Raw genomic sequence first — 12,106 nt, 5'->3', positions numbered from 1 at the left:
GAATTAAAAATATGTATCATACTGAATGTCATTTTAGTAAGGATGTCATTTTTCTTTATCAGATATGGTATTTTCTGGTTTAATAATATAAATGAGTAATTTTAGAAGTATTAACATTTATATGTACTGCAAAATAATATAGTTTGTCTTTTTATAGTGTAGAATTAAATAAAAACAAAAATGCTATTTATTTATTATGGTACTCATGAATAAGAGTGTATGCCCTTTCAATCTAATAATTTCACCTTTAGAAATTTATCCATTGGGCATACTCACATAAATGGACAGATAACATGCTAAAGAATGTTTATTACAATACAACTTACATGAAGATGGAATATTATATAGATTAATGTAGTAAGTAGATCTGTAGATCAATATGTCCCGTCATAGAAAGAAGTTCAAGAAATATTATTTACAGAAAACAGGTTGCAAAACTTCAATATGTTATGATTCCACTTGTGTAAGAAAAATACAAACACATACATTTGCTTATTTATAGAATATTTTTAAAACCATTTATAATACACTTTTTGACATTCTTGTGAATGATACTGAACAAAGGAAGAAGACCACATTTACTTTATTTCTACCCTGTTTAAATATTTTATCATGAGCATGTACAGTCTCATAGTAAACATTAATTAAATAAAAGTATAATCTTAATCTTCTTGGTAAATACTGTATTTTTGCATTGTAGAGAATGCTCCATATTTCATGGCACTCTGATAAAGAACATTTTGTTTTGTGTGATCAGACTTTTTGTCCAGAAAGTTAATTTACTTCATTCACTCGTGATAACTGTGAATGTGAAGAAGTTACCTGGTAGGTATTGTATCAGTGGCTTTCAAACTCTTCGATGTGAGATGTGAAATGGCTTATAGAGCTCCCTCAATTCTTTCTCTTGCCTCTAAAAGTCACCTTTTCCCTTACCCAGCTGTGATTTTTCCCCAATGAAACCTTTTTAAAGATAAAAGAAATTGCCGAATAAACTTAGGAAACTGAGTTTATTGCTGGTAACATGGGAAAAGAGATTAAGTGAAAACCCAGGCTGGATTTTAGCTTCTGTCCCCAAGTTCTAATCATGACTGAGATTGTTTGCCAATTCACCCCAGCTCCCAGAGCCTATCAGATTAGGTGGGACCAACTTAAGTACTTGAGTCTCCCTTCTGAAAGTCTGCCCCTAGCCTAGTGTCACCTTTGAAAACTGCATTCCTATTTTGCTGCAAGTGCTAGGTCAATCCCTGCTTTGTCTGCTGTCATAATTCAGCTTGCCCTCCTCTACCCAGGCCCTCTCCCAGGCCCCAGAATGTGCCCCAATGTCTAGGACCTTACTTCCAGTCAGCAGACTTAGGCACTACCTGTCTGCCTTTTTACCTTTTGAATTAATCAATACTGTTCTCTGTTTATCTGTTGCTATATCCCATTACATAGTCTCAGCTCACCTGTTAACAACTGATCTGTGATACTTTCATTTATTTATTTCATTTATTTATTCAGACAATTTTTAAATGAAATTGCTGAATTATGCACCAAATGCCCACTATGTGCCAAGCACAGATAATATGGATGACATATTGTGAACCAGACTATCCTATTTTAAACTGTCTCAATAATTATTAAGATGGTGCCGCACATCTGTAATACCGGCAGCTCTGGAGGCTAAGACAGAAGAATCATGATTTAAAAGCAAGCCTCAGCAACTTAGGGAGGCCCTAAGTAATTTAGTGAGACCTTGTCGCTAAATAAAATACAAAAAAAGGGCTGTGGATGGGGCTCAGTGGTTAAGCACCCCTGGATTACTCCCCAGTCCCAAAATCATCATCATCATCATCATCATCATCATCTAATTATTCTCTTTCCTTTTCTTCTTTCTTCTTGCAACAGAATTCTATTTTTTTCAAATGAAATCTTAAGAACTCCAATGAAAATTAATGTTAGAGTCAGAATGTGCATCTACTTGATTCCTTCTCAATTTCAAACTCTTTCTTGTAGCACTCTAGGGATCTCTGAATCAATGTCCCCTAAATATTACACATTTCCTGCCAGACTCTGTTCCTATCCCTGCAGCAGCTCTCCTGGGCTCCAGCCCACCTCAGCAAGCAGGTGTTGATCAAACTCTGTGTCTCCCTCTGCACCAAACAACAGTCTCTATGGTATGTTACACCTATTCTGGCTGCATCCTGACATGTAACATCTAGGACAGAAAGGGAAATACAAAAAGATTTAATATAACCTCAAAAATGAGACACTTTTGATGCCTGATTAGGGGATAGTTTGCAGGAGGAACGCATACAGCTCATAGTTTTGGGATCTATGCAGTCTCTCCTTTCTGCTGTGAAATGAGAGCCAAATTTTGGCACAGGCATCCATTAAAAAAAAAACATGAGAAAATATAGTTTTCTTCAAGAACACAGAGTTTGCAGAAATATGTAATCAAATGCAGCAATGATCCAAAATCTTATTCTAGGGGGAAAATGGTGTACTTTTCTTTCCTTCACATCTCTCAAAAACATACCAAAAAAAAAAAATAGGAGATAAAGGAAAACATTTTTTTCATTATAATGATTTTTTCTTTTGCTCGCTACTCTTTTGTTCCTTTGAAACAACCTTAAGGGATCTCTTAAGAACATAATGTCCTCATCAGGCCTGAGGAAAGGTAAATAAAACCTGAGGCAGTGGCTGCCACTGGCTAGAGTGAAGGAAAATGAAAGAAAGGAATGCATCTGTCCTTTCATCACAGGTAAGCTGCTGTTGTGACACCCTCTTCTTAGATCTCTGTTACATTCCTGAAATTGCCTAAGTTGAGACAAGGTGGTCTCCAAGGAAGCTTAGGCTTTGGGGAAATGGGTTCCACAGACTGGGATGCGGCCATCTTGCTCTTCATTTTCCTCCAGCTTTGTGGAAGGTATGAATCTGAGTCTAGAAATTAAAAAAAAGAAAGTATAAACATTTCTCTTTGATTACTTGTACATTTATTTCTTTGTCTTATTTATTTTTGATCATTTTCTGAAAAACTGCCACTATCCTAAAAAGTAATCCTGTATTTAAATTATTAAAGCTTTTCAAATAAATGAGACAAAGTAAAAAAAAATTCAGTTTCCAATTAATATTCCTCGTAATTGTGGTGTAATTTTAGATGCTCCTGGTAAATGGTGACCATAATCACAAAGATTAATGAGGGTTACCAAAGGTGGAAAATCCAGATGCTGGCAGGATTCCCATTCTCCAAGTTACAGCAAAAAATAGCCGAGAAATATGGGAGTAAATATGATAATTAATAGAAGGGTCATACTCAGTGTTCAATTTTGAATTTATTTTTGAAATGCAGTAAACTTCTAAATACGTCCTTAGAATTTAGAAAAGAATCCAATAGATAGAAAAGCTTTTTAAACATTTCCTCTGCTCCGTGGCAAGCTAGGTAACCATGGGTGCTGGATAAGAACAGGGCTATTTCCTAACCTCATGTTGCTTAGAATCTATTCAGGGAATGATAGTGCTCCAGATAATACTATTTAAGCACAAAGTTGAGTGAAATAAATATAAACTCTTCAGATCATGGATCTGCAACTCATCTGACACAGAACTTGGACTGGCACTGTAACTGGATAAATGCTTGGAAAATATATGATTGAAAGGATGAATTATGATGGAATAATAAGTAATGAGGGTTTAAAGATGAATTGTTACTGGAAGTAAACTTTAAAAAAGGAATGAAGTAGGCAGGGTGACAAGGGAAATGTACTCCTAGTAAATGATCCAAAATTAATAGACATGGATTCATATGTAGAATGAAGACCAACCTGATTTGAATGGAATTGTGTTTATTTTGTTTCAACAAAATATACTATCATGGGTCAGACATGTTGGGCACTGATAATGTAGAAACAACCAAAAAAAAAAAAAACCCCAGTAAGGCGTTCAAGATGTACCCTGTTTGAAACTAAGGTGAAAAAAATTATAGTACCTTCAAAGTCTGAGTCAAGAGTTCAGGTTTCATATGATTTGATCAATTTAACACTAAAAACTGTTTTTTAATATCATAGAAATATAATGAGATAATGAAAATAATTTCTAAATAATCAAATGTTAAGATAGATAAGAACACTATTACTGCCATCCCTACTTTAGATGTACAGTCAAGATTTCTTACATATTATACCTAATTTTTGTCAACATAGTGGCAGTTCTTGTTATAAAAACTGCACTTTTGAGAGTGTTCACTGTATCTGTTGGATACATACTTGTGTGTGAACTGTGCAGTTGAGGACAATAACTAGGGTTTCAAAAAGGAGACACAGGCTTGCAAGTAAGCCCGTAATGATGCCACTCAGTTACCTTAATAGGTGTGGAAGAATAAGGCAAAGCCTTTTTATTTCAATAAGAAATTATCACTTGATGCAATCTGTCCTTTCAATGTATACTTGCTTGTTAGTCAACAAAGATTGGTGAAATCACTTGCTGCAATTAATTCTGAGACTGCTTCAGTTTTTTCCTCTAAATTATATATGAAAAGAGCTGGACACGGTGGCACAGTGACCTGGAGGCTGAGGCAAGAAGATCGCAGGTTCAAGGTCAGCCTTGGGAGTACTCCTTAGGGAGGCCCTAAGCAACTTAATAAGACCGTGTCTCATAATTTTAAAATGAAATAAAAGGGCTGGGGATGTGGCTCAGTAGTTAAATATCCCTGGGTTCAATCTCAGGTATAGGTGTGTGTGTGTGTGTGTGTGTGTGTGTATTTCTAGATTCCCAGGGAAGGACAATAAGATTAGAAATGTTAGAATATAGAAATTCTTTAAAAAAATCAGACAAGCACTATTTGGGGGAAAGTCGATAGATTTGAATTAATCAAGTAAATTAGCTCATGCCACCTAAACTGGTGACTTTTCTGGATTGTCACAAGTAAATACTGTGAGATGGTGATAATTGGGGGTTATTTGGAGACAATGCCACAGTCCTCAGACTTACAATCTCACATTAGCTCACCCTGTCTGTGCCTGATTTTTGTCCCTGTGCCTGGCATTAGCAGGTACTCAAGAGCATGTGGCATTATCACAATATTGGTAGTGTTAGGGAAAGACATGGCAAATTAGGGAAATTTACAGATGGGCCTGATACTCCAGATTATCAGCACACTTGTGTTGTTGTAAAATAAAATACTCTCCAACTGTTCCCCTAGCTCTTTTGCTTTACTACTCAAGAAAAGTAGATTTCATGGGGTATATTTTTTATACCCAGATATGACAGTGATTTTTTCTTCTTTTTTTTTAATCAAAGATGAGGTGACTTCATACTTAAAATATTAATCTACAAAGCAGTAATTATTTAAAATTAAAGACTTATTTATTTCCCCTAATTTCCAGTGGGGTATAACTGACATTTGGTATGATTTCTTTTATTCCTTCAAAGTATAGCTAAAGGCGGGTATGATTTATTTATTTTTTTATTTTGTAAATTTGCTTTCTTTTCATGTGAACAAAAATTTTAATGTTATTAAACAACAACAACAACAACAAAAAAACCACCTTGATTAGACTCATTCTACAAACTCAAGTTTGCATCAAAATAAACCATTATCCATGAAAGTAGAGGAAAACCTAATGCAGAGATTTAGGAGTGGCCATGACATATAGGTCTTCAATTGCTCCCAAGGTGTTTCATTTTCTTAGCTTGTTGGTCATGAGGTTCTCAGTCCATAATGCCAGGCTTAGAAGATGTTCCTCACCCAATTGGTGAGGTTGCCCAAACACTTTGATCTCAACTAGGTTCTGGACCATCATGTCTACCCTCAACAAGGCCTATCTCACCCACTCCATTTCCACAATTATAGTTCAGTTTGGGCCAAAGATCACCTCCACCAGCTACACCTCCAGGTGGAACACCAAAGAATTGATCACTACTTTTGCAGAAAACCACCACAGCCAGGCGTTGTGCTGCCCAAAGAGCATCCTCCAAACGGCTCCCTCCAATTTCCTCCAGACTCCAGATGTGATTTAGTTTTGGTAATTTCAAAGAAGCAATAGATTTCCCTTCACGTCTAAGTAACCTGAAGGTGCATTTTCTTGACCCGTTTCCTTTTGTCCATCTTCAATATTGCTAAGGGTTAAAAAATATATCAGGCAGAGAAATTGATTTGAATCTATGAAATTCGCTTTATTTTGTCTGTAAGTCTTCATGGTAGACCAGTTCAACAAGAGAATGTTGGCTTTGCATTCTGTGACAAAATTCAGTTCTGTGCCATACTGTTGACTAGAGTTTATATAACCAATAACATAAGAAAATTGAATTTTGATCCATGGAAACAAATGTGTCACAATTTGACAGTGTAGTTGAGTGTATCCTCTTTTATATCTCTGAAACATAAACATGGTAACTCTTCCTGATGCTGTTTGCTTTGCCCTCAACCAAAATAAAGGAACTGCTCCGTTGAATAGTGGTTTCCTTGAGAGTAGTCATCACAGATATAGCTGCTGGCAGGACTGATCAGGGTCTTCATTGATCGCTCTTCATAGCTGCCAGCTGCAGTTTTCTTAGCAAGTACAGAGAGAAGAACATGGATTCTCAGATGACAAGGAGTCACTAATTCTCTACACACTACTTTTTTCTTCTCTTACGTCTTCAGGAATTCATCTAAAGATGACATGTAAGAGGAAATCTCTAATACTGTCTGTTTCTGTTAGAAAAACTATGAGCATGTACAGACTGCTTTTCCCTATCATCTTGTCTCCTCACATCTGATGGATGTGGCATTTTAAATGGAGGGCTTTACTTTAAATTCTGAGTCTCCTTTCATAACTGATGTCAAATAAGTTAACATGGAGAAAAATCCTCTAGTAAATAATCTGTATGTAGTTATTACTTTTCCTTTGTGAAAATAATTTGTGTTTTTCACTTTGGGATTACACATTATTTTAGATTTCATAGGGAGAGTTTTGCTATAAAATATCCTGCATTTTAAATACTATTTAATTATGATTTTCTTCCTTGGGGAGTATATCATCATGTGATTTAATTTGGTATATACCCTCAGGGGGAGCATATTTCAATTATAAAATGTTTCCTCCAGAAACAATAATGGTTCAATGATTTATTTCAGGAAGCTATTATAACATGGCTTATCCAAGTGGAATTTGAATGCCATCAAATTTAAGCATATAGTATAGGTATAGATGAGAAATGAATATGAGTGCTTTCGTGCTCACACACAGAAATCATATTTGTGTTATTTTCAGCCTTTGCTACTACTTCAATTATCATTATCTTGAAAAAGAACTTAGAAAGCTGAGGGCCATGAAACATTTATATTATTATCTCTTCAAAAAGTTCATTTTTGGACAAGTATCATTTGGATGGGGATTAACTTAATCAGAGATTTTGAATCTTCTTTAATTTTAATCTCTTTAAAAAAAAAAAGTCTGAATCTTTAAAAGACCTAAACCTGTAGTCACAAAGCACTGCTTCAAAAAAAAAAAAAAAAAAAAAAAAGGGGGAAAAAAGAGGAAAAAAAAATAAAAAGAAGGAGAAGAAGGAAAGTTTTTAAAGCAGCCAGCGGCTGTAAGAGAGATAGTGCAGGCAGCAGATTTGTGACAGAGTGGAGCATGAAACCCATCAGCTGATGAGTGAAAATCCCTGGTTTCTAATTAATCGAGGTACACAGGCCAAGGGATGAAGAGGATCAGGGAAATGAAATCAGGAAAAAGATACCATCAGTCATTTCTGCGGCCCATTGTCATACTTCAGAATCTGCTGTAATGAATCACTCAGGCATTCCACAGATACATTCAAATGGTGAAGAAAATTCATTGTCCGGTGAAGAGCGCTTGATAAAAATCTTTCTTTTCCCCCCCTCTTTGTCAGAAGCCTATGATCAGAAAAGGAAATCCAGACAGCACAACAGGTGTGCTTTTTGCAAGCCTGGTGAAATCTGCAAATGAGCCAAGTATGGAAGAAATTTTTGTACTAATTTTTCCCTACAAAATGTGTGTAGAGAGGTTGGTGGGATGGAGCATCAGATGAAGAGGAATTTGTCACTAAAAAGGATAGCAAAGAAATGGAAGGTGAAGAGAGGGGGAGGTGGGAGTCCCTTCCTGTGGATGAAAAATGCAATGTTCCCATAAAATCTCATGTAGAAATAGTTTAGTTAATTGAACTTATAAAGGGTGATGTTTCCTTTGAAGGACAACTTCCTCAATGAAGAAAACATTTTACATTACATCCTGGCCCTGATCAAAAAAGAGATCACTCATGCCCAAAGCCAGATGTCTGGGGTTGGGCCCACAGGGCTTCTGGGGTTACTCAGAGAAAGGGTCTCAATTAAAGTCAGTGACACTCACCTGGGATAAATGTATATTTTAGCCTGAAGGTTTTGTTCAATGGTCTCTTAATTCACGCTTGTGCTCCTCTTGAATTGTAGCTCACATTCATGGTGGTTGTGTAATTTAACTGAGAAAATATTCATCGTGGCACCTAGACACACTATCTGTGCATTCCAACTCTGTGGCAACTTTGTGACCCAGAACAATCCCTGGGAGCAGGTCCAAGTGCTGTCTGGCATTAGGTGACACGCAAAGATAATTGTTTTCAAATAATCAGGTACTATACTGAGACATATAAGGATGGCTGATTCATTTCAAATTTAATTACTATAATATAGGGTTTCGCTGTCTATATTATCAATCACCAAGACACTTTGGAGTTGATAATATTAAAATTGCAACAATAATGAGAATTCTACTTCATGATGAAAATAATTTTAATCACGGGTAGATTACAAATCCATTTACAGTTACGGTTACTGAGAATTCTATTATCTACCTTCTCTTGTAAAAGATGTTAAGACATGTTTTCAGGAAGTATAAAAGATTATAGAAGTATGCTATGTCTGTAAAGTTCTGGGCACAGGGTTTTGGAAAAACCTTAAGAAAGCTTCCAAATTGTCAAGACTTAGGGGATATAATGTAGGGCAGAGGAGGTTGCTGTGATTACAGATGGTCATAAAACTGGATTTCTGCCTTCTGTTCACTTTATTCTCTCAGTAAAAAATAAATAAATAAATATATTTATTTATTTCTGAGAGCCAATAGGCTCTGTGCTAGGTGCTGGGTATACCTAGAAGACAACAAGCAGCATGACTTTTGCTCCATGGTCCTTACAGTTTGGTTTGCACTGAATACTGCTCTAATCTTGGGGATGCTTTGGGTTTTCAATGCATTTCAGTTCAATACGTTGGAGGGCAGTGGATGAGCCTAGGCACTTTGGTTCTTGACTGGCTGCATTTTAGAATCATGTAGGAAGTTAAAGATCTCTCTCCACTGCTATCTCTACCTCCACCCTTGTCTGTCTATCACATCTGTTTCTCTATTTTTGTGCAGCTCTAATTCTTAGAGTTTTTGTCTAGGGTATGGTTCAGGCACAAGTGTTTTTTAAAAAGCTCCCCAGAGGTGGAAAAACAATGGACGATCCATTCAGAGCAGCATCTGCAGAAACACTGCTCTGGATACCAAGTGAGATGATTCTTTGCGTGCCTTGTAAGGCTTTGGGAAACCATTTTCTAGTATCTGTTTTGACCTGAAGTAGCTTTTTACATTTTCAATCCCAGAAGACTATTAGTTCCTCAGGATCCCAAATTAAAGAAATATATTTTGCAAAGAATAAATAGCTTCATATAATCCTTTATGCCCAATTTAGCTAGCTTTGACTTGATCTCCCCTTCTATTATAAAAAAAACTTCATATTTAGTGTGTTAATTGGTCCTATCAAGAGTGACTCATTGCTTCTTCTTGGTTATTAAATATCTTGCATAAGAATTTCAAATGGGCAGGGTTTATTATACTAGGAATGCGCTTCAGAAGTATAAATATACACAACTATTATTTGTCAATTAAAACTAACTAAATAAATTATTTAAAAATCTTTTGATTAGAAAGAAGGTGAGATTGTGGAATAGAGCTAAAGGATGACTATTCATCAGTTAATAATTATGAAGCTGAGAAATGGGTATATGGGAGTTTATTTTACTATTCTTTGCTTTTTATATAGACTTCCAATTTTCCTCAAATTTTAAGAATAAATTATTTGTTAAATAAGCTTTTAGCTATAGCTTTAAAAAATACAAAGAGGAAACTGAATCAAAGAGATACAAATGTGTTGGAGGTGGTAGGAATTCAATGGTAATGAATGGTCAGATTATCCCAGCTGTATGCCCCTAGTTGGTGGGCTAGGCTCCAAGGTCAGTTGTGAATTGCACCCTACTCTGCAGAATCTGTGGTGCCTTTCTGAATTTGAAAAATTCTTGGTGTAAGGAGACACACTTGAATGATTTCTCTATATCTGTCATTTGTATAGTTAATTCTAATAGAATATATTTTATGCATGCATTTACAAAATAAACAAAAAATTATAATTTCTACTGTCACAATTCTAATTTTCTTTTCTCTATATTCTTTATTCTCTTTTTCTCTCTTTATTAGGATTTTTCTATTTTTCTACTTTTCTTCGCCCTTAATCCCTACCACCACTTTAGTGTGTTTTTCTTATTTATTTTCTCTGCATTCTCAGAAACTAACAAAGTCACTAATCACAAATATCTCCAAACAATTACTAATTTCTTTACTCAGTTTTGGTTTTCTGTAGTATTTATATGTGCTAGAGTATGTGTGTGTCCATATGCATAGTCATGTAAATAATTAGTTTTAAAAATCAGTCTATTACTGTCACTGTCATTGAAAACATTCCCACAAGCGTGTAAACTGCGCCCCACACTGGTTCCCTGCTTTGGTGGAACTCTATGAATAAATTACATTTCTAGAGTCTGCCAGCTTTCTAATTCCAGTTTACTGCACTTTGGAACAACATCTTTCCTTCATATGTTGCATAATTTTTGTCTTTCCAGATTTATTTTCATCTTTCTGTTTCTGTAGCTCACCAGTAACTTTGCCGGAAGAAATGGTCTCTCTTCATGGTCATAGTTTCTGGGGGCTTATGTCTGTAATTAGGTCAAATTACTTGGTTGGCAATTAAAACAGAAAAAAACTACTTCAATGGCATTCAATCAGGAGTATCATTACTTAACATACGTGTTTGCATTTTAATTCTTGGAATTGGGAGACACATGGATACAAACGTTAAGATTTAATTCTGTTTTCTTTTAAGCAATGAACTAGGTTTAGTATAGTGTCTTTGGGCTTCTAGAGAAATACAAAGCACTGAGCTATCGTATTTTATAGTGACACTATAGAATTCCGAATTCTGATTTGAAGGCAAAACATCTCAATAATTAACTGTGTACCCTTGAATTTATAAAATAAGTTGGCAAAGGAAATAGGTGCAAAAAAGTTGTAAATAGGAGAAATCAATTGAGAAGATAGCACGGCCCACCATTTTAATCCAGTCACTTTGCAAAATGAAGGCTGTTTGGACATGTTTCATCAAAAATGAAATTGACCAGATAGTCCACAGGTGATCAGTTCCAAAGTCTCCCCCAGAGTCAGCCCTTCAAATATTTATCATATATGTATGTATGTTTGCTTGGATCATGATAAGGTACCAATTTGGGATTTTTGGAAACCGAGCTAGAATGTCACCTGAGACATCGACTGATTTGGACTGGATTCAGAAGCAAAGTGCCTTGAGAGGCCAAAAGAGAAAGAGGGTGAGCAGGAGAGCAAGCAGGAATGGACAGCCTGTGTTGCCAGCTCTAATATCCCAGTGCAATTATTTTGTGGACATCCACTCCTTGCCTGCACAGGAGATAGGGCTATAAGTGTATGTTATTTTTTAATTACAAGGGGGGTAGAAAAAATCCTGATGATGGGCTGGAAGGTGCCATTGCATTGTTATTTTTTCCTCTCCCTTCGTTTGCTGATTATGTGAGCCGGGCTCCTTTGCTAGCCGATGATAAGCAGAATTTCCATGTTCTCTGCATAATTAATCCATCTCTGCCTCTCTTCATGCCAACTCGCCCGTTATCGCCGGCACATGCCTGAATTGCAAAAGAATCCGCTCTTCAATTGGAACTTATTGATATTCTAAGAAAAAAAAAAGAGAGAAGGGGGAAAAAACTGAAAATCCTTAAGTTTAAGCCGCAGATTTTTAAATGGATTAATTT

The 12,106-nt window shown here is 35.9% G+C and overlaps 1 protein-coding gene across 5 annotated transcripts in view; it reads right to left on the bottom strand.

Moving 5' to 3' along the window:
- Positions 1-233: 233 nt before the first annotated feature.
- Positions 234-12,106, bottom strand: part of LOC144365436 (uncharacterized) — a 136,795-nt gene continuing 124,922 nt past the window's right edge. For 2 of the 5 annotated variants that reach the window (XM_078016794.1, XM_078016797.1), the window contains one exon: positions 235-2,922. Coding sequence is in view for 2 of the 5 variants with exons in the window: in XM_078016797.1 (XP_077872923.1) it covers positions 2,832-2,922 (91 nt within the window). In the remaining 3 variants the exon portion in view is untranslated. Of the gene's footprint in view, positions 2,923-5,427; positions 12,027-12,106 lie in introns of those variants that run through there. The other 3 variants (XM_078016795.1, XM_078016798.1, XR_013423867.1) reach the window with 2 other exon arrangements.

The sequence above is a fragment of the Ictidomys tridecemlineatus genome, chromosome 7 (genome assembly GCF_052094955.1).
Source record: "Ictidomys tridecemlineatus isolate mIctTri1 chromosome 7, mIctTri1.hap1, whole genome shotgun sequence".
NCBI lineage: Eukaryota > Metazoa > Chordata > Mammalia > Rodentia > Sciuridae > Ictidomys > Ictidomys tridecemlineatus.
The sequence above is the reverse complement of the archived record's forward strand: the minus strand, read 5'-3'. Positions and strand labels throughout refer to the sequence as shown.